This window comes from Phoca vitulina, unplaced genomic scaffold, assembly GCF_004348235.1.
Source record: "Phoca vitulina isolate PV1807 unplaced genomic scaffold, GSC_HSeal_1.0 scaffold1, whole genome shotgun sequence".
Lineage (NCBI taxonomy): Eukaryota > Metazoa > Chordata > Mammalia > Carnivora > Phocidae > Phoca > Phoca vitulina.
The window spans coordinates 69,066,465-69,091,007 of NW_022589704.1; the positions used below are offsets into that span (position 1 = coordinate 69,066,465).

The window sequence follows — 24,543 nt, forward strand, 5'->3', positions numbered from 1 at the left end:
TCTCAAATAAATAATAATAAATAAATCTTTAAAATGCTTGGGCATCTGAGTGGCTGAGTCGGTTAAGCAGCCGACTCTTGATTTCAGCTCAGGTCATGGTCTCAGGGTCATGAGATCAAGCCCCATGTAGGGCTCAGCCAAGCATGAAGTCTACTTAGGATTCTTTCCCTCTCCCTCTGCACTCCAACCCTCAGTGTGCACTCTCTCTCTGAAAATAAATAAATAAATAATAAAAAGTAAAAATATAACTTGTTTTACTCTATTACCTACTTTATCGAGGTATACTTACAGTTAAGAGCCTCAAACAAAGCAAACAGCTTTATGACAATTTTTTTAATCCAGTTTATTTTATAAAGCTCAGTAAGAGAAATGTTGCATATTAGAGAAAACACAACCATCAGAAAAATATACATGTTTTATTTTTCTAGGCAAACAGATGTGAAGGATATGTGTGTAGTTTTTTATAAGGCAGAATGCTTGCTGTTTTTTGGCCATTTTCTTTAGATATAAATGCACACCTTTTTACACAAGTCCAACGCATTAAACAAAATATCAAAACAAAAACCTTCCGAAAAGAATAATGCATTCTAAACAGGTAAAGTAAATGACTTCTAAAATTTGTATGTAGTATACTTCCTCTATAAAGAAATTACTACACCTGGGCAAAAGAACTAAAGTTTGCCAGTTTTTTTGGTTTCTTTAAACTTAACATTTTGAATATGAAAAACTTAAAGAGTCATTTATCACCATCTATAAAAAAACAGGGTCCAATATTTCAAATCAAAAGGAATAAAATGTGAGGACTAGATAACACATGTGAATTAAAAGTCTAATTAAGAGAGTCTCTAAAATCTTCTGAATGGAGTGTTCAAATTAACACCCTACTATTATAGGGTAACTAACTTATAAATCTGGTATGCTACACTAGTTAAAGTTTAAAGTAGGAGTTAAGGGATTTAATGCTAACATCATTCAGTTTGTGGACCTACAGGGAATTCATCATGCATTTAAAAGATGAATGATTTAATTCCATTCAGGGTAGAAATTTCTATCATTAATCTTATGATGGATTTTTCCTATCAGGAAGAGAAAATATAATGTGATCAAAATTATTTTGCATAGGAAAAGGAAAGAGAAAAGAAACACATTTACTTACAGCAGGCAACCATAAAAAGTACTCACTGTTCCTGACTGTGGCATAGCAAACACATCAATCACTCTGACGGTGTAATCATCAACAAATTCTCCAAGCATCAGACCCATAACTTCCATGGGAACTCCAGCCCGACCATGCTTTAACATCTGTAAAGAGGAAGATAGGTGGATATAAAGCTTTAAATTAAGATCCTTGGTATTTTTTTTTTTTTTTAATAACCTAAGTTTGTTTCAGTGGAAATAAAACTCTTATTTTACAGATGCACCTAGAGCAATGGCTTAAGTTTGAGGGCTAACATAACAAATATTCCCAAGTAAAAAAAGTGAAAGCAACAGAGTTCTTTAAAGCAAGTATCTCTATTCAATACTTACTTTTAACAGTGCAAGGGAAGAAATATAGACTTGTTCTGCTGTGTCCACTGCAGGAGCATCTGTAGGTGGCCCCTAGAAATAAGCACATCAATTATTACATACATACATTTTATGAGTTTAAAATTAAAGTTATATGTTATATAAACTTGATTGTTTTTAAGAGTTTTGGGAAAACCCATCAAGCATCCTTTTATTCTCAAGTATCCTTTTATTCAGCACAACACAAATCATCAAAACAACTTAGTAAATATCAAACCTCAAACCAGTGGAAAACAAATCAAACTTAATGCTCAGGCAAGCGTCCAGCTGACATAAAGCTTAAATCTTTCAGCAATGCTAATCTACCTCTGCTACAAAATAACTACAATGCACCAATTAGCCATGTTTCTCCTTCTCAATCTGAGATTGATTTTCAGCTACAGACAGCATGTACTTTAGGGCTATGGGATCTCAGCAGATGCACAGATATAGTTGTGGGGAGGGGACAGAAGATGTCTAATCCCTAGGTGAAAGAGCTGTGAACAACATACTATGCACTTCACCTGATAAAGTTGTTCCCCTCCCCAATACAATAAATTTAACACAAGTGCACCAAGTGTGAACAAACTGGCTGAGACTGGTGTGGCCAACATGAAAATACTTTCAAATTCTTACTACCTTTAAAACAAATGTTACTATTTATCTTACTACAGGTTAAGGCAGACACTATATTCTCCCTAAGGATTGTGTCTTCTTCATCAAAAGCAACAAGTCTCTTTTGACTATAACATTCAGAGGCACAAGGTAATTTACATAGGGTCCTTACCCTCAAGATGACTACAATCTTATACATATAATTCTGCACACAAGAAAGCATCCTTGTTTTTCAATACTCGACAGTCTGGGAAATGAAAATGAGATGTGTCCTATAATTGCCAGGTTCTGTTTTGCTCAAAGTTCCCTTTCCTTGACAGTAACTCTAATACAAATTACAAAACAAATGTTAGTTATCCAAATTATAAATCAATATTCTATCTTGCTTTTATGGGTTTACTTATTAAACTTAATCAACTGATTTACTCATTACATTTCAGATGTGTAGGTCTATGTGTATTTTGTGCTTCTTGTCTATTTATATGCTAAATTCTGTCATTTTTTTAATTTTTATTTTTTGTTTAAAAATTCATAATATTTGCTGGGAGCATTAAATATAAAGAGTTCTACAATAAGTTTTCTCTGAATACAAGAACACAAAATTATTTCCTTTTTTTTCTTACAGAAATTGTTTCCTTATGTACAAAGGGGTAAGAATCTAATAATACATATCAGATAATAAATTTAAAAACCAAAAGTAATTCTCCATTTATTATTGCCTAATGCAGCTTTATTACTTACTTTTCAAATAGAGATGAGTCTCTTTCAAAGGTTTGTTTATTTATTTATTTGAGAGAGAGAGAGAGAGAGAGGGAGGGAGCGCATGAGCAAACGAGCTGGTAGGGGGAGGAAGAAGGAGAGAATCCTCAAGCAGACTCCCCACTGAGCACAGAGCCTCACGGGGGGGTTTGATCACAGGACCCTGAGATCATGACCTGAGCCGAAATCACTCCACACTTAATTTCCTGAGCCACCCAAGTGCCCCAATATAAGTCTCTTTCAGAATGAAAACTCTAAGGTAACCTAAAGTACTATCATGCCAAAACATTTGTTGAGATCATCATATAAAACATAATACTTTTTTTTTTTTTAAGATTTTGTTTATTTTAGAGAGAGTGTGGGAGCGTGGGCAGGGGGAGGGACAGAGAGGGACTAGCAGACTCTGTACTGAGCACATAGCCCAATGTGGGACTCGATCTCATAACCCTGAGATCATGACCTGAGTCGAAGTCAAGAGTCACTGCTCAACCAACTGAGCCACCCAGGCACCCCTAAAACATGATAATTTTGTTGATATGATCATTTTATTCATCTAACTAAGAAAATAAAGAAAGTTTAAGAAAAAAGGTGAGGACTGTAGTAAGTTAGCTGTGATGAGAGGTCTTGGGGAAATACTACTTTAAATTAGGATAATGAACACTATATTTATTCATAGAGATTATTTCCTGAATCCAGAGCAACTTAAAAATTTCGTATGGAAAAATAATTTAAAATGGTATCTAGATTGTAGTTATTAATACAGCCTTTCTTTCTTTTAATTTTTTTTTTTTAATACTGCCCTTCTTAACTTGCCAGAAAATACTAAAAAAAGGTACAGGGAAATAAAACATCATACCATCAGGAAAATGTATTACTGACAAAGTCCAGAAACTACCCCTGCCATCAATTAAAGAACCGTCTGTTTTGTTCAACATTACATATAACCAGTACCTAGCAAAGTGCCTGAAAAGAACTTAATTAAGTATTGGCTGAAAAAAATGAAATGAATAAATTGAGGTACTATAAGCCAATGGAACAGAAATGAAAAATACCCACCAGTTACTCTGTGAGAGAGAACAAGCCATATGTAAGTAGATATAAAAGATCATCACCTCCTCTTTCACTATTTTCTTCTGGTTCAGAAACAGAATAGGAGAAAACCATTCGACTGTTTCTCTACTGGATGGGTGCTGTTTTTTGAGAGAGCAGCCAGTGATATTTCCTGTTGCTTCTCTCACTCCACTACTATTTTGTTTCTTGATCTAGTCAGAGACTAAATTCCTTAGGAAAAAACTTGGCAAGAAGTAGAGAAGAGTTTATAGAGGTAAACTGCATTTTTTATTCATTTATTTATTTATTTTTTGTTGGCAGTACTGTCTTTTTTTTTTTATGTTATGTTAATCACCATACATTACATCATTAGTTTTTGATGTAGTGTCTCATGATTGTATCATATGACCTCATGATATGAGGAATTCTTAATCTCAGGAAACAAACTGAGGGTTGCTGGAGTGGTGGGGGATGGGAGGGATGGGGTGGCTGGGTGATGGACATTGGGGAGAGTATGTGCTATGGTGAGCGCTGTGAATTGTGTAAGACTGATGAATCACAGACCTGTACCTCTGAAACAAATGATACATTATATGTTAAAAAAAAAAAAAAAAAAAAGAAGAAGATAGCAGGAGGGGAAGAATGAATGGGGGGGAATCGGAGGGGGAGACGAACCATGAGAGACTATGGACTCTGAGAAACAAACAGGGTTCTAGAGGGGAGGGGAGTGGGGGGATGGGTTAGCCTGGTGATGGGTATTAAAGAGGGCACGTTCTGCATGGAGCACTGGGTGTTATACGCAAACAATGAATCATGAACTGCATTTTTTAAAAGTAATCTCTACACCCAATACGGGGTTCAAACTCACAACCCTGAGGATCAAGAGTAGACATCAGAATCACATGCTCTTCCGACTGAGCCAGCCAGGTGCCCCTGAACTGCATTCTTAAAAGAAATAAAAATAAAAAGAGTAATCCATGTAAAATACTGTCTACAGGACAGATGTTCAGGACCTCTGGTAGTTGTGAATATTTGAGACTATCACTTTTCATATGCTCACCTGTCCAGAATATCATACAACCAGGCAAGGAAGAAAAAGAAAACTCCATCAGAGACCCTGGAAACTGAGCTTAACTTAACCCAAGTTAAGAAAAATGTGGGGCTATGGACAATGTACCTACATTGTCTTTCGGCAAATGCTCCTGAGCAATAGCATCCTGATGATTCAAAGAGAGGAAAGAAATCTAAAAATAGGACTCATAAACAAAATTTTAGAGAACTATTTGGCATCAGTACAATATAAGCTTTCCTAACTTTGAAATAGAAAGTTCAAGGACAGACCAATATGAAAAGATGAAAAATAATTAAGAACTAAAATCACACGGGAGGAAACAAGGGTAAAAATAAGATTATGACAAGTTTAATTCACTGATACAGAACACAAAGAAGATGTCTCAGAATGCAGAGTTAAAAGTCAGAGATGAAAACTACTAAAAATATAATGATACTAGAGGACGAAGGAGCTATAAGCTAAGAAACAGTTGTTCCTAAGGACAAAATAAGAAATAGAATCAATAAATCAAGATAAAGGTGAGAAAACTTTCCTGAAAGAAAAAACAAATTTTTTTTTTCAACTTTCAGATCCTAAATGTTAGGCAATAATCAGTGAAGAAAGTATTATACCTTGAAAAATCTTGGGCAAATTTTTTTTTTTTTTTAAGAGGGGGAGACAGGGAGGGGAGGGGCAGATGGAGAAGAAGAGAGAGAATCTTAAGCAGGCTCCATACCCATGTGGGGCTTGATCTCACACCCCTGAGAGATCATGACCTGAGCCGAAATCAAGAATTGGACGCTTAACTTAGACACCCAGGCACCCCGGGTAAATCTTAATTACATGGATAAAGCAAAATTCCTAAAAACATGAAAGCAGAAAAACTAACCTGATGAAAAAACTGCAACTCAGAGGTTGACTTCAGATTTCTTTGCAACATTAAATGGCAGAAAACAATGAAAGAAAGTTTCCAAGTTTTAAGAGAGAAACCCTGTTGAGTCAGAAATTTTATACTTAATGTGAAAAATGTATGAAGGCCCACAAACATGTTACTAAGTACACCAGGACTCAGAAAATATGATTCCATATATCCTCCTTCAAAGAACTTCTTGAATAAATAAAACCAGCTGTGCCCCCACAAATCAAAATTGAAACCTGAAAAATGGAAAAGCCATCTGTTAAGATTATTGAAAGCAGTTAAAGACAGATATGGATCTAAATAATATAAATAAAGAGGGTTCAAAACCACAGATATTGTCCAAATAACAATACACGGCAGTGGAAAGAAATGAAGTAAACAAAATTCTCTATTTTACATACAGGAGGGAAAAAAAAAAAAAAACACCTCTAATTTAAGTGCTGATTTTGACTACTACAGAAATATGAATTAAAAAGTCATCTGAACAACTTAAAAATAACCATAATAAACATTAAAACAGAATGTACATCTTACAAAATCATTAGAGAAAGAAAAGCAAACACAACACTGATAATTAAAAAAAACAAAAAACAACCCAAATACCAGTAGGAAACCAAGAAGGGAGTGAAACAAAAACAGCAAATATAAGGTAAGATCAAATATAATGGTAATGGAAAACTATAAATGAATTAAAGTCCCTTGTTAAAAGCCTCTCATAATAGATTTTAAATTGAAATTCAGGGGCCCCTGGGTGGCTCAGTTGGTTAAGCGGCTCGCTGCCTTCGGCTCAGGTCATAATCCCGGGATCCTGGGATCAAGCCCTGCATCGGGCTCCTTGCTCAGTGGGGAGCCTGCTTCTCCCTCTCCCTCTGCTGCTTCCCTTGCTTGTGCTCTCTTTCTCACTATATCTCTCTCTGTTAAATAAATAAATAAAATCTTTAAAAAATAAATAAATAAAATGGAAATTCATGTATATACTGCTTACAAATAAAAATTAAAAAAAAAATAAAAGGATTGGTGAGATTTGTATACATTTTCTTTTGTAAACACAGCCGTAATGGCTACTATGTTTTACTCATCTTGCCTCTGTCAAGTGATACATTACAGTAATAGTTTTCCCAGTATTAAATCACCTCTCTACTCCTGGGATAAAACTGTTGACATGATTTACTTTTTTTTTTTTTTTTTTTTTTTTAGGGTTTTTGTTCCCTGTTTACAAGTGAGACTGGTCTGGCATTTTCTTTTTTGTATTAAATTTGTCAGCTTTTTATATCATTATGCTAGTTTAAAAATAAGTTTGAAATTTTACACTTTACCATTTTCTGTGTTCTAGTAATATTAATATAGTTAACCCTTGAACAACATAGGGGTTAGGGGCACCAACCTCCCACACAGTCGAAAATCCACATACAACTTTTGACTCCCTCAAAACTTAACTACTAATAGCCCACTGATAACATAATTTAAATAATTAACATATTTTGTATCTTATATGGATTATATACCGTATTCTTATAATAAAGGGTTATTAAGAAAATCATATACATTTATAGTACCATACTGTATTTATTGAAAAAAATCTGTGTATAAATGGACCCATGTACTTCAAACCCGTGTTGTTCAATGATCAACTGTATATACTAAATTATCTAGGTCTTAAAAATTTGGAAAAGTTCGGGCGCCTGGGTGGCTCAGTCGTTAAGCGTCTGCCTTCGGCTCAGGTCATGATCCCAGAGTCCTGGGATCGAGCCCCACATCAGGCTCCCTGCTCAGCGGGAAGCCTGCTTCTCCCTCTCCCACTCCCCCTGCTTGTGTTCCCTCTCTCGCTGGGTCTCTCTCTCTGTCAAATAAATAAATAAAATATTAAAGAAAAAAAAATTTGGAAAAGTTCAATATTAAATATTTGGCTCTAAAGCTGATTTTGGAGCTGATCATTATAACTTTTTCAGTGGTATTGATAAATTCAGGTTATTTATGTCTTGATACTATTATATTGTTCCAGAAAGTTTCATTTCAGTAGATTACAAAGTTATCACCATAGAATTGAACATATTCTAATTTTTAATTGTTTAATATTGAAAACATTTAAAACTAAATGTGTTTCTCTGTATCACATTATATCACCATCCAGTTAGATTAATAATTTACATTTACAAAAAATCAAATTATAACACAACTTGGCTAAAAATATTGGTGAAACTTCCTAATTCATTCTCTGAGGCCAGTATTACCCTGATGCCAAAGCCAGACAAAGACACTACAAGAAAACTACAGACCAATATCTCTTATAAACACTTGTGCAAAAATCCTCCACAAAATACTAGCAAACAAAACTCAGCAGCATATGGAAAGGATTATTTTACACATGACCAAGTCGGATTTATTACTGAAATGTAAGGATGGTTCAACATATGAAAACTGACCAATGTAATATACCCCATGAGCAGAATGAAGGGAAAAAACCCCACATGATCATTTCAACTGATGAAGAAAAAGCATCTAACCAAATTCAACACCCTTTCATAATAAAAACACTGAACAAACTAGGGGTAGAAGGAAACTACCTCAACATAATAAAAGCCATATCAGGTGCACATGGGTGGTTCAGTCAGTCGAGTGTCAGACTCTTGATTTCAGCTCAGGTCATGATCTCAGGGTCGTGAGATCAAGCCCTGCGTCAGGCTCCATGCTCAGCAGGGAGTCTATTTGAGATTCTCTCTATTCCTCCCACCCCCCCACACTCTCTCCCTCTCCCTAAAATAAATACATAAATCTTTTAAAAAAATAAACAAAAGCCATATCTGAAAGCCCACAGTGAACATAATATTCCATGGAAAAAGACAAAAAGTGCTTCCTCTAAAATCAGGAACTAGGCAAGTATACCTGTTTTCACTACTTCTATTCAACACAGTCCTGGAAATTCTACCCAAAGCAATTAGGCAATAAAAAGAAGTAAAATGCATCCAAACTGGAAAGGAAGAAGTAAAATTGTCTCTGTTTGCAGACAATATGCTCTTACATGTAGAAAACTCTAAAGATTACACACAAACTATTAGAACTAATAAATGAATTTAGCAAAGTAGCAGGCTACAAAGTCAACACAAAAATCAGTTGCATTTCTACCGTGAACAATGAACAATCTGAAAAAGAAATTACAAAAGCAGGGTGCCTGGCTGGCCCAGTCAGTAAAGCATGGGACTCCTGATCTCAGGGTCATGAGTTCAAGCCCCACAATGAGTGTGGAGCCTACTTAAGTGGAAAAAAAAAAAGTAATTACAAAAGCAATTCCATTTACAGTAACATTTAGCAGAATAAAATACTTAGGAATTAACTTAACCAAGGAGGTTAAAGAGTTGTACAAAGAAAATTATAAAACACAGTTGTAAGAAATTAAAGAACATAAATAAGTAACATGAAATGGGAAACATATCCCATGTTCATGGATCACAAAATTTAGTATGAAAACGTCAAAACTACCCAAAGTGATCTATAGATTCAATGTAATCTCTATCAAAATTCTAATGATGCTTTCTGCAGAAATAGAAAACCCATCCTTAAATTCATATGGAATCTCAAGGGACCCTAAATAGCCAAGACAATCTTGAAAAAGAACAAAGCCAGAGGACTCAAACTTCCTGATTTCAAGACTTACTACAAACCTACAGTAATCAAAACAGTGTGGTATTGGCATAAAAATAGACATACAGACCAATGAAGAGCATAGAGAGCCCAGAAATAAACCCTTGCATATATGGTCAAATAATTTTTAACAAGGGTGCCAAGACAATTCGATGGGAAAGGACAATCTTTTCAACAAATGGTGCTAGAAAAACTGGATATCCACATGCAAATGAATGAAGTTGGAACCTTACCTAACACCTTAAAAATCTGACTCAAAATGGATCAAGGACCTAAATGTAAGACCTAACCAATAAGAGAAGAAAACAAAGGACAAAAACTTCATAATGTTGATTTGGCAATGATTTCTTGGATATGACACCAAAGGCACAGGTAACAAAAGAAAAAACAGATACAATGGACTTCATGGAAATTTTAAAAATTTGTGCATCAAAAGATACTATCAACGGTGTAAAAAGACAACCCACAGAATGGGAGAAAATATTTGCAAATTATGTATCTGACAAGGGATTAATATCCAGAAAAAAAGAGAAAACTCAAAAACAAAAAAACATGATTCAAAAATGGACAAAGAACTTGAACAGACATTTATCCAAAGAAGGTATATAAATGGTCAATAAGCACATGAACAGATGCTCAACATCACTAATCATAAGGGAAATGTAAATTAAAACTATAATGAGATACCATCTTACACCCATTAGGATGGGTACTATAAAAAACAAAAAACAGAAACAACATGGATGTGGAGAAACTGGAACCCTTGTGCACTGCTGATAGAAATGTAAAATGGTAAAGCAACTGTGGAAAAGAGTTATGGCAGTTCCTCAAATAATTAAAAACAGAATACTGTAAGATCTAGCAATTCCACTTTTAGGTATACACCCAAAAGAATTGAAAGCAGGCTCTCAAAGAAATATTTGTATAGCAATGTTCACAGCAACCTTATTTACAATAGCTAAAATGTGGAAACAACCCAAGTATACATCAAGAGATTAAAAGATAAGCAAAATGTGGTATATACATACAATGGAATATTACTCAACCTTAAAAAAGGAAATCCTGCAATATAGTACAACATGGATGAACTAAATATCATGCTAAGTGAAATAAGCCAATCACAAAAGGACAAATACTGTATGATTCCACTTATATGATGAGGAACTTAGAGTAGTCAAAATCAAAGAGAAAGTATAATGGTGATTGTCAGAAGCTGGTGAAGAGGGGTGTGGACTTAGTTACTGGATATATATATATAAGAATATCTATCTGATCTGGGTGAGGAAACACATTCTAATTTGGACATATAATAAAATATAAAACTGACAAACTAAAATTTCTGAATATTAAAAAAATTTTTTAAAAAACCCCGAAAAAAAATAGTTGCCCCATTTATGACAAAATGTCAATACAGAAATTAACAAAATACTAAAACTGTAATAGAAACATGGGCAAAGGGGCGCCTGGGTGGCTCAGTCGGTTAAGCAACTGCCTTCAGCTCAGGTCATCATCTCAGGGTCCTGGGATCGAGCCCCGCATCAGGCTCCCTGCTCAGCGGGAAGCCTGCTTCTCCCTTTCCCACTCCCCCTGCTTGTGTTCCCTCTCTCGCTGTCTCTCTCTCTGTCAAATAAATAAATAAAAAATCTTTAAAAACAAAACAAAACAAAACAAAAAAAAAGAAACATGGGCAAAGAATATAAAGCAAGTAATTACATAAATACATGGTGAAATAAATATGAAAATGTTCAACCTCACTAGCTGACCTTCTTTAATTAAGAAATGCCAATTAACACATTAAGACGTTGTTGTTTTCTATCACACGAGCTTTACAATGCCTAATTTTGGAGTGGGTATTATAAAAGAAACACTCTGAGCACTGTTAGTGAGAATGTGAACTGGTATAATCTATCAGAAAAGCAACTGAGCAATATCAAGAGCCTCACAACTGCACAAACTTTTTGACCCTACTTTTGCACTCCTAGAAATTATTTAAGTAAACAGAGATGTTTGCATGAACCAGAATGTTCATGCTTCTTTTAATAATGCAAATAAATCAAGGAATAAAATAACAACCAATAATTAAAGAATACTGGTGAATGTTCCTTTCTCTGAAAGACAAATACCATATGATTTCACTCATATGTGGAATTTAAGAAACAAAACAAATGAACAAAGAAAAAAAAAAAAGAGACAAAACAGTCTCTTAAATAGAGAGAACTAACTGGTGGTTGCCAGAGGAGGTGGGTCGGGGGATGGGTGAAATAAAGGGGATGAAGAGTATACTTATTTTGATGACCACTGAAAAATGTAAAGAATTGTTGAATCATTATATTGTACACCTGAAACTAATATAACACTGTATGTTCATCATACTTCAATAAAAATTTAAAAAAAGAAAAGTTCCTTACGCTGAGATCTCAAGATACTTCAGGTGCTAGATGGCTATACCCTAGGCAAAGATACTGAGGTATAGCTCTATTTCAAATAACTTAAGAATTCAAGAAGGGGAAATGTATGGAGTAGGAGTGGTCAGGGTAATGAGGTAGTAATAAGAATCCCAGGACTGTGAGGCACTACCCAGCAAAGCAGACATGATGGTTTTTATTCTTCACCCCCTGAAAGTTTCCAAGTCCTTTTAACTAGGCCTGCCCTCATGTCTCATATATGTATGCAATCCTATGACTTTAATAAAAAACTAAGGATTTCACAAATAGAAACTGATACAAATGGTTTTAAGTTAGACTTAAAGTAACCATTGTCAGGCTATGTTTACATTCAACTAAAATGGACATGTGGTGATCACAAATAACAAATTATACATGTCTCATTTGTACAATGAAAAACATCTGAATAAATGCACAGAATTTGAATTACTTCAATTATCTTTCACTTTTTGAGAACTTATTATGTTTAAGAAACTAAGCTAAATGCTGGGTAAAATAAAGTGAAAAACTACACAATGATTAAATCAAATGAAAACCTAGACCCAAATGTTTTTGAATTTTTACACTTGGCTATTACTACTATAAAAATAAGTAATGGAGAAAATAGTTTCTTTCTGGTGCTTAATCAAACAGCATAGTTCTAAAGTTACCAGCTTATATAGTGTGTGAACTATTCAAGTTCTCTGCTGACCTTATAACAACAATTCCACTACTACCATAATAAATAAGTACAGAAAGTCATTTTTTTTTTGGAGATTGAACATGATGTAACTTAAATTTCAAGGTCCTTTAAAAACAACTATTAGAGGGCGCCTGGGTGGCTCAGTTGGTTGAGCGTCTGCTTTTGGTTCAGGTCATGATCCCAGAGTCCAGGGATCAATCCCCGTGGTCAGCCTCCCTGCTCAGTGGGGAGTCTGCTTCTCCCTCCCCCCCACCCCCACCCCCCCCCCGTGCTCTCTCACGCTCTCCCTCTCTTTCCTATAAGTGAATAAAATCTTAAAAACAACATCTATTAGTTGTACCTGAAGGCACTGGTGTAACTAATGTGGTATTAAGCAAAAGAAAAACTAAAATAAAAAACTAAAGAAAACTGGCCTGTATTTCACACAATGCCACTATAAAATAGAAACACACATATCACTGATAACAGATAAGTAAAATAAGAAACATCTATGGGGCTCCTGGCTGGCTCAGTTGGTAAAGCATGCGACTCTTGATCCTGGGGTCATGAGTTTGAGCCCCACATTGGTGGTAGTTTACTTTAAAAAAAAAAAAAACAACTAAATATTCTGTAACTTTATTGTTAAAAATGTAAATTAATGTTACAATTTAAAAATTGGAATGGTTTAGTTATATATTGCTGTAAAAAACATGTAACTAAAATATTTGCATATAACCCTCTTATAAAAAAGAAACAGAAATACAGTAATCACATTTGCTACATAACTCCTCAATATTCAACAGGCAACTTTAAAATCACTTACATAACTCTGATTCTTCAAAAATAAGTTTATTTTAAAAGGGGAGAAAAATCCACACTTTTCAACTAAGAGTATAAAATCAGCTATTTAATAGAACTATAGGATAAATTGGTGAGCCAAAGGCACAAGCAGTGCAACCAACCTTTATACATACCATGAAAATCTGCCCAACTGGTCTTATAACACCTATTATGACTCCATGAAGGCATTAAACTTATCTCTGTACAATGAGTTTTGATCTGCCATGTTTAGTAAAACAGAAATTAACAACCAGATCCACAAATTTTAAGTGTGGTTAACTTAAATGAGATACGGTTCCCCACACCCCACCCCATTTAGAAGGTTAAAATCTTACCCAGCATAAAAAGCTGTGAGTTTTACTTGGGCAGCCCTTGTTGACTAAGTGTTAAAAAAAAAAAGGCATTTGCCATTATAACAGGATAAAACTAACGCCTCTAAGTGTTACCTACTCAGGCCTTTTAACAAATTTGTTAACACTATTAGTTATATTACTCCACCTTTCTCTTAGTGTGAACTGGTATCAATTATTTAGCCAATTTTATTATGTTATTAAAATACCTGCTGATTAAACATGAACCAAAGTGTCACTTAAAAGAAATGTAAAATAAATAGTATCATTGAACTGCAACACTCTAAAACTATCTAAAAATATAAAGTTATCTTGGGAAACAACACAAACATTTCAAAATTTGTCAAAAAGTTGTTCTAGGATTTCAATATTACACAGGCTTTATCTTTATAATGGCTGTTTAAAGGTATATATTTGGTCCTGCATCACAGAATTAAGGTCTTTAAAATACCTATTTTTCAACAAAGAGAAAATAAATTTTATTAACAAATGGAGGTGACTATGTTTTTAAAAGACAAAATAAAACCTAAACATATACTGAATAGTTGACAGAAAAATTTTAATTTATGGTATCCAATATCACCCAAATTTGACAAATACTGTAAAAAATTTTAAAAATTTGATGAAGCTACCACCTTCAGTTTCTGCAATTAAAATACCCTGAAAAAAACCAAGTGAACACAAAATAGGTGAATTCAAACATATACAAATAACTACCATGGTATTGTTTATCTACTATCTAGCAAGGTAAGAAACAACCTTTTAATACTTTAATTTTGTGAGTATTAAACAACTAGTGTGAAAAACAAGCTGCATGTAAACTATTTCTACTGCCTGAGCTTCAATGACTAGCTGAGGCAACCTGTTATAGGAGGTGTTAATTGGCAATAGGAGTACAAGTCAGAAGCATGCTCCCCATCGTCATAACCCAGCAAGGCTAGGTCATTAAAGTGGAAATGAATTCTTTCATGTCGACTTAACCCCTTCAATGCATGATTTCAGCTGTTTTCTCTCAATTAATTTAAAAAACTTGTTACTTTTTAGAGTTAAAAAAAAAAAATGTTCCCCAAAAAAGGTCCTTTGGCTGACAGTTCCAATGACTATATTATTCAGAAGAGAAGAATAGAGCGAGTTAATTGCAATATATAATATTGCAACTCTCCCTTCTGAAAAATATAGAAACTAGTTATGTTTGCTTGTTTTAACACTGTAAAGAAAATATAGGAAATAGTGTTTAGAAATAGTTTAGAACCATTTAGTCATATAGGGTTTTGATTTACATTTCTGTTTAAGGATCCAACTTATCCTATGATAACTTAATCATCTTAACCCTAGGATAGGGCAATATTAATTTTTTTATTCCCGTAATGTCCATGTAAGAATCCTCAATTTAAAAATGTTTTGAAATATATATGAGTTAAACACCTTTCTAATTATGTTTTATTATTCTGATAAGGTGCATAGTCACAGCATATCCTAATGACTGGTTGCCAAAAAGCCTAAATTCCTTTTATGGCATGATCTTAGAGGTTTCCAGATGGCACATTAATTCTTAAGAAAAAAAAAAAATACAAAAAGAAGGAAAGAAAAATAAGAATGAAAATGTCAAAATAATGATGCACTGCTTTCAAAATGCCATATTTATAAATACTAATATTCTTATACATTTTAAGCATTACAGGCATTTTAAATAAAATTCAATTATATAATATTCTAAATATTACAATTAAAAATTAACATACTTATGCTACATCTTTCATCTCTGTGTAACCCTGAAAATATTCCTTTAGTGAAAACAGTATCAGAGTAAGAACATTAGAAAACGTATAATACCTAACACTATGTACCTTGTGATAAATCAATAAAAAATTACTAACATGACAATATAGACATAATCTCATCCACTGTTGTAATATAGCTGGGCTCTTGAGTAATTATAACTAAAAATATGCTTATTAAAAACTTGGTCAGCAAGGTCTTAGATAATAATGGGCAATATAATGGTTCGAGGATATCAAAAAAACAGAAATTATACTACAACTGATTCTATATTCCTTTCCCTACCTCACCCACTCTTCTTCCAAGTCTTCCAATTATTTGACAAACTCAGTTCTTGCTTCTATGAAAACTGACTTTCCTTCCCTAGGCCTACTGACCTCCTCCAATACAGCAAACCTAAGTAGCTGCCCTGGAACCAATATTTTGAGAACATAAAAATTTCAGTGGGAGAAAAGGCAGTGGGGTGAGGCTACATAATAGTAAGGGAGAGGGTAAGATGACATTTATAACATCACCTGGTTATAAAGACAACTGATCAAAGTAATATAGGATCTGAAAGCCTAATGCACATTGCCCGATCTGACATTTCTTTCTCTTTAAGATACTCATTTTAAAATAATTTTTACCTACTTAAAAGTGTGTGTGTGACATATGCTGTAAGCACCAATCACTTTAGACATCTATGAAATCCGTCTCACCGGAATAAGGATCTACTATCTCCCACTCTGGATGACTTTCACTCTGCTCCTTAGCAGAGGAAGGAGCAAGCACAATGCTTGACTTCCTTTGTTATACAGAAGAATCATTCACAGATCATCAGTTAGTCAAACTTCAGAAACCAGAAGATAACTACAAATGTTAATGGGGCACCTGGGTGGCCAGTCAGTTAAGCATCTGCCCTCGGCTCAGGTCATGATCCCAGGGTCCTGGGATCGAGTCCGCATTGGGCTCCCTGCTCAGCGGGGAGCCTGCTTCTCCCTCTCCCTCTGGCTGCCACTCCCCTTGCCTGTGCTTGTTCTCTTTCAAATAAATAAATAAATAAAATCTTAAAAAAAAAAAATGTTTAGGAGTGGCTAAAAACATGCTGTCTTTTATAACTGGAAATTAATTCCCACCATCAAGCAGAACCTTGAATGTCCCACAACAGACCATTAAGTTTTATCAAAACTGTTGCACAACAGACCCTACGACTAGCTTTGACTTTAAAGGGCTTATAGTCATGGATGCCCCTTTCTTCTTTTACAATGTTCAACTACAGTACTAGTTATTTATGAATTTAAATTATAAAACATGCAAAATGTAAGTCAGCTACAAACTAGTTATTTTGGGAAGCATTCATAATCCATTAGCCCACCTTCTTTTTTTTTTTTTTTTTTTTAAAGATTTTATTTATTTATTTGACAGAGAGAGACACAGCGAGAGAGGGAACACAAGCAGGGGGAGTGGGAGAGGGAGAAGCAGGCTTCCCACCGAGTAGGGAGCCCGATGTGGGGCTCGATCCCAGGACCCTGAGATCACGACCTGAGCCGAAGGCAGACGCTTAACGGCTGAGCCACCCAGGCGCCCCCATTAGCCCACCTTCTGAATTATATATTACATAATGCCACGTATGAAATGTTACACACACACACAGAATGTTTTTATTTATTCACTCAACAACCACAGAGCCCACTTGCTAGCTAAACAAAGGCAGACAGGCCTTGGCCCTTAAAGGTTTATAAACTAAAAAGTAAGCAAGAAAGAGAAAAAAAACCCATAAATGCAATATAGTAGATTAAGTGCAAAAATAGCCACACGTATAAGGGGCACAATGTATAAGCACAGAAGTCAGAGCAATCTATTTGATAAAATCTTTCTATAGGCTAAGAATTAAAGAATATGCAGAATTTTTTCAAGCCAAAAAAGGGATAGGGGAGTGTTAGGAAAAGGCATTCCAAGAAAAAAAAATGACTTATTTATTTATTTTTAAATGACACATTTAAAGGCACAAAGACACAATACAGAAATCATCCTGCACATTACTGTTTCAGGCTTTTTAAATAATGCGCTAAAGCATGGGTTTTTTGGGGGGCTTTTTTTTAGATTTTATTTATTTATTTGACAGATAGAGAGACACAGCGAGAGAGGGAACACAAGCAGGGAGAGTGGGAGAGGGAGAAGCAGGCTTCCCACAGAGCAGGGAGCCCAATGTGGGGCTTGATCCCAGGACTCTGGGATCATGACCTGAGCCGAAGGCAGATGCTTAACAACTGAGCCACCCAGGCGCCCCTAAAGCATGGGTTCTTAAAATTAAATATAAGTTAATATTGCTTCAATTTCAATGGATGTTTTTCTGAGAATATGACTTTTTTATAAAGGCCATCTTTAAAAGAAATGCTTTTTCTTAACCACACTTTTCCCTTTATGAAAAATATTTAGCACTTTAGAATATACATCAGTCTGGAATTCTGAGATGCTTTAAAATATATATATAGTTACAAGACAGTAGAGGAGAACATGTGTTTTTTCATACAAAATGTTATCTTAGGGGCAACCTAGGTGGCTCAGTGGGTTAAGCAACCGACTCTTGATTTTTGGTTAAGGTCATGATCTCAGGATCAAGAGATCAAGCCCTGCGTCAGTCTCCACCCTGGGCTTGGAGCCTGTTTAAGATTCTCTGTCCCTCTCCCTCTGCCCCTCCACCACCCCCCCACTTGCACACACACTCTCTCTAAAAAAAAAAAACAAAGCAAAAAACCCAAAAACAAAATGTTATGTAGTAATAAGCAGTGTCTCTGTGGTTTATAGATTTTGTACAAATATTATATGAGGCCAAGGACTATTTCTCTTTAACATATAGTTCTCAGAATAAAATATTGTTTTAACAAACAATATTATAAAAAGCTGATTACCCGACATTCAAGCAATGGATACCACTGGAAAAGAAGACACAGAGTTCAAGGCTAGGATTAGCTGGATCACTAATCAAAGATGCTGAAGAATAAGTGGATACCACTGTGATCAGCTGTTACAGCCACTGAACAGCCATAAAAACCAGGCCCTAGAGGTGTTAACACAGAATACTAATAACCTTGCCTGTTTGGGTGTATCTTGCTTTACATTTTTCAAATACGTTACATTTGCATCTTACTCTGTGTTTTTCAAATATGTTATTTATATCACCTAATGAAAGAAGAGAAAAACCAGGAACAATATATGAAAGACTACTACACAGGAGAGGGAATCCAAAAAAAATGGGTTAATGTAGGCATGGCTAGGAGGAAATAAAAAAGACAGGAAAGCTCTGTGTTCAACACACTATGACAAGCACTAGGTATATGATGAACGAATTAGATGTGGTGCTAGTCCTTAACATGTATGTTGGAGACAGATAATACAAAAGTAAATATAAAAATGAGTGTATAATTATAACTTGAGTTTGGTATCAAAATAGGAAACAGAACAAGCTTTGGAGATGTAATAAAAACAAGGCCTATTTTCAAAGAGCCTTCCCCAGAAAGCAAGTAAGCAATGAACATGTAAGCCAGTGATTCCTAACCTTGTTTATTCCTCAGAATCCCCTGGAGGGCTTCTGATGCCTGGACCCACCCTCAGAGATTCTGATTTAAATTGCTCTGGAGTGAGGCTCAGGAATCTCTTATTTTTTCTAACATACAGCCAAGGTAGAGAACCACGGATATAAACTTATAAACCAAAGGATTTCATTATTTTGAGGTTAATGAAATTATTGGGGTAAGTTTGCCTGGCTAATTGGCTAGGAATTTGAGAGATCTAGAGCCAATCGCCAAACAAATCACATTCAACATTAAAACAAGGTTTTATAATAATCTCAATTCAATGAAATGCAGAGGTTTTACAAAGTGTTGCAGAAGTATGAAGAAGAGATTAATCAAGTTTGAAGGCATCATGTGTGGTAATTACTGTTACCCACCAAATATTTCTGGTCCTTCTCTCCAGCCCATAATAGGAGTATACCTCCTTGACCTCCTCTTAAAGTTAGATGTGAACATATGATTTGCTTTAGCCAATGAAATATAGAGGAGACCTGTCATTTCCAGTCACAGCTTTTTAAGAATCAGAGTTCAATGATAACATTCTGTCAGCTTGAGTCCCAGAGTAAGGATGACACACAGAATGGCACCCAGCTGATCCATGACAGACATATAAGCAGAAGTGAAAAAGAAAGCTTTGTAGTTTTAAGTCACTGAGATTTAGGGGTTGTTCTTGAAGCATAACCCAGCCTTCCTGACTGACACACCATAGAATACTTCCAGAGGAAGAAGATTATTTAAGCAGTCCAGAAGGAAAGTTAAGAAGTATAATTCAGGGGCACCTGGCTGGCTCAGTCAGAAGAGCATGTGACTCTTGATCTCAGGGTCCTGAGTTTGAGCCCCACACTAGGTGTAGAGATTACTTAAAAAAATAAACTTAAAGAAAAAATAAGTACCATTCATTAGACAAACAATGGGGGCAAAGGGCATTTGTTTTCAGAGACTACCTTATACAAAGTCATGAATGAATAAGCAGAATGACATGGGACATTTGAGGAATTATAAAATAGTATAATATGGCTAGTTTAGGATATGAGAAGGTTGGAGCAAGAGAGAAAGCTGAAAAAAAAGACAACTCATAAAGGACTAAATAAAGATCTAGACAAGAGATCAACTCACAAAAAGGTCAAAGCAGCCATTCCACAAAACAGTTCATATACGAGTCCTCAATCTTCTTTCTGCCCTGTTATACCTAAGTGAAGACCCATTTTCACCAGTAACAATGGCATACTATTATACATATCAGTTTAGAAAGCTCCAGTCGATTTTGATCCACTTTTAGGAGAGAAGGCCCTCCCCCTTCCCTATCCCCTCAAGAAACACTACACTTTGGCTTGAGGACTGTATTTACCCTACAGTGAAGATGACTGAGGCCTTATGAAAGATGTTTAAACAAATGAATAAAATAATTAGTTCTGCATTTTAAAAAGGACTTGCATTTCTGGTGGCAGAAAGATTTACTAAAGGATAACTGTGACAAGAAGGGTACAGATAAAGATTATGTAAAGGCCTGAATTAAGCAGAGGCAATGACAGAAGAAATACATTCAAGAGACTTTAAGAAAACAGACCACAAACCACAATTCTTGAGGACTAACTATATAGAGGAAATGGAGTAGTACACTGTGATTGCATGTTTTTCCTGGGGAAGCTGGGTAAATACTAATACCATTAATCAAGATAGGAAATACCTTCAAGCCATATCCAAGATCTCCAAAATCCATTTCTTACCACCAGAATCTTACTGCTTACCACCATAGCTCTCTGATGATAACTATAAATGTTACAGGGAATGAAATCCATCTATATCTCATTTTATGTAATTTTGTTTCTCCTCTTATTAGAAATTATCTGAGATCTCCTTTCTTTCCTAATACTTTGATTAAGCAAGACCTGACATTACAAAGTTCAAATTTAATCTCATACAACTTTAATAACATTATATCTAGTACATCTGCAAACAGTGGTTTAGGCCTGCCTAAAGAGGAACAATTCAAGACTACCAAAAACTATGATAGCAATCAGTTACTCACTCAAAATTAAACACAGTAACAGCTATTCTTAGCAGGACTAGTATTCTTCCTTCTCAATATAAAGCACTGAAGTTCTTTATCCCTAAGCAGAATTGATGAATAAAAAAAATACATAAGTCTCAGTTAAATTTGAATTTCAAATAAATGAATATTTCTAATATGTACATTCCTTGCAATATTTGGGACATACTTCTATTTTTAAAATACTTATTGTTCATATGGAATTCAAATTTAACTGGGCATCCTATGTTTTATTTTGTGATTTAAATACAGCAACCCTATTCCCAAGTAACTATTAAGTACCCTTTTCTTTTTTAAGATTTATTTATTTATTTATTTATTTGAGAGAGAGAGAGAGAGAGATGCACACGCGTGCACACGCACTCGTGAGCACACACGAGTGGGAGCAGGGGCAGAGAGGCAGAGAGAGTGGGAGACAGAGAATCTCAAGCAGACTCCCTGCTCAACGCAGAGCCTGACACAGGGCTCGATCCGAGCCAAAACCAAGAGTCGTTGCTCAAACAACTGTGCCACCCAGGCACCCCTATTAAGTACTTCCTAATCTAAGTCCATATTTTAAGTCTCTTTCCCATTTTATTTGTTCTGCCTAGCTTAAGCCAGAGGCAACTTTATATTACTACACATACCAGTAACTTTTTTAAAACCTACTGCTACTTCTGGGGGCACCTGGGTGGCTCAGTCGGTTAAGCAGCTGACTCTTCATTTTGGCTCAGGTCAGGATCTTAGGGTCCGGAGATTGAGCCCAGCTTCGGGCTCGTGCTCAGCCAGGAGGCTGCTTGAGGATTCTCTCTCTCCCTCTCTCTCTGCCCCTCCCCTGGCTCCCGAGTGCACTCTCCTACCCCTCATAAATAAAAAATAAATCTTAAAAAGAAAACAAAACTAATGCTACTTCTTTATCTTTAAATAAGTAATACTTTCAAGACTAAAGCACCCTGACCAAAAGGTCATTGAGTTCCCTTTAATAAAAAAAATACAAATGAAATTATCATCTTAATGATATACACATATTCCTATTCTTTTGGAAATTAGCATCTACTTTGAAATGTCTTCTCTTACCAGATGCTCAAATAATCATTCATTAACCAACAAATATATCTTTTACTTTAGGCAACAAAACATAGTTCAGAGTACACTGTTTCCTCCTGGTCTCTCCAACCTCTGTCCCAGGTCTAGCTGACAGTAGATTCTCCATGCAGGCCCTGAGCAGTGCTCCTTAGCTCCCCTAGATTTTCTTTGCTATAAACTCTTCTCCTTATTATGTCATTAAGTCTCCATTTAGTAAAATACTCTGTAAGGGCTTTGCATTCACTTGTTTGTAACTCCACCACAGCATCTGGGGGAATGCTCTGCATATTACTACTGCTCCCTGATAGAATGTCTTAATAGAAAAGTCAAAAAGTTAAGAGAAGGCTATGGACATAACTGAAAGAATTCCACACTAGATAAAGATTACCCAACACCCACAAAAAAGATGCTCAATAACTCTTCAATCTCTTTATAAATAAATGCCGTTTTAGCTTTTATTTTTGATCATTATCTCACCCACAAACATGCCAGCAGCAGGCATTCTGATGCCTCTGTGAGCCAAGCATACATGAAAATGCCAAAGGCAATCCTTTGCTTGTGTGGTCTCCATTAAGAACTTTAGATCCCTTCTCCCAGAAGGATAAATATATCCAAAAGGCAGAATAAATGAGAGGCTACAGAAAAGGAAACTAATATGCTTGAAGCATACTAGAAAAAGAACAAGAAGCTGAGACAGTAAGCCAAGTATGTAGCAGACTGGGCCCAAGGGTTATTCATTTAGACAACTGATCTTTCTCAGGCTTAAGAGTACAAAGTTGCTTTGCAGGGTGTGAGAGAAGCCAGTGAGGCACCTATATCAGCAGTTGAGAGGAAGAGAGGGCCAAGTGACAACTATCTACAGCATGAAGAACTAATGTTCTTTTCTAGTCATTGTTAGTTTGTTACTTTTAAACTTTGTTTCTTTTAAAACTTATAAAATATTTAAGAGGTACAAAAGATCTAATATTAATGCAATATACTCTCATTACCCAGCTTATGAAATAAAACATCATTAGAACAGTTGGGCTAAAGTTCCTTTGTCATCCTCTCTGACTGAATGCATCCTCTCCATACCCCCACGTGTAGCCACTACTCTAATTTTGGTGATTATCAACATTTCTTTATACCTTCATTATAAAAGTATACATAAAGTATTATAGTATTTGCATGTTTTAAATTCTATATAAAAATTTCATATAGAATGTACTATTCCTCCATTGCTCTATTCATTATATTAGTGTGGATTAATCATGTTGGCATGTGAAGATCCCACTATTAAGCAAAATTATGTACATTCTCCTACTGCTGATGGACAATTAGGTTGTTTTCAATTTCTTGATATTATAAAATAGAGATCAAAACTACAGCCTGTGGGTGAGCCAGCTGACTGTTTTTGAAAATGAAGTTTTACTGGAACGCAGCCAGGCCCATTCATTCTTTTTTTTTTTTTTTTATTACGTATGGTTGCTTTAACACTACAGTGGTAGAGCTGAATTGAGTAACTGCAACAGAGAACATTTGGTTCCCAAGCCTAAAATATTTACAATCTGGCCCTTTAAGGAAAGGATACCAACCCCTGCTATTAACAATGCTGTTATGAATGTTCCCCTATCCATGTGGGAGACTTTCACTAGGGAACATAATTAGGAAAAGATCTGCTAGGTTGTAGAGTAGGCCAATCTTTATCATTACTAGATTTTTCCAAACTATTTTTCCAAGGTGGTTGGTTATACACTTTTATAGACCATTCATGTTTCTTCCAATGTTTGTATCTTTGCCCATTTAAATATGGACATCTTTCTTTCTGATTTGCAGAAGCTAAATATATATGTAGATAACTACTGCTTTGTCCACTATGTTAGATATCTCTTTCCCAATCTGTGGCTCACCATTTTGCTTCTTACCTTCATGTCTCAGCTGCATCTGAAAAATGAAGATTATAACATAATCCAACTTCATACAGTTGTTGTAAAGAGTACCTGAGTTAATAGATTTAAAGTACTTAGAACAGTGTCTGGCACATGTAAGTGCTCTACAAATGCTAACTATTTATTCTACAGTGGTGTTTTTGGAAAATGAATTTTAAATTTCAATGTAAATTAATTTATCAATCTATCCCATTAGTATTTGTGCTATCTTGTTTAAGAAATCCAACCCTACACATTCAATTATGTGTCCACTAAGCAATATACGTCTCAACCTATCTTGTTTATTTACTACCA

At 35.2% G+C, this 24,543-nt stretch overlaps 1 protein-coding gene across 1 annotated transcript in view; it reads right to left on the reverse strand.

Annotated features, from left to right (window-relative positions):
* The window catches only part of PSMD14 (proteasome 26S subunit, non-ATPase 14), a 103,493-nt gene that overhangs the window by 42,393 nt on the left and 36,557 nt on the right, over positions 1-24,543 (reverse strand). Inside the window, exons 4-5 of the mRNA XM_032409515.1 lie at positions 1,528-1,599; positions 1,183-1,302 (exon numbers count right to left, since the gene is read on the reverse strand). Coding sequence (XP_032265406.1) covers positions 1,183-1,302; positions 1,528-1,599 — 192 coding nt within the window. The remainder of the gene's footprint in view (positions 1-1,182; positions 1,303-1,527; positions 1,600-24,543) is intronic.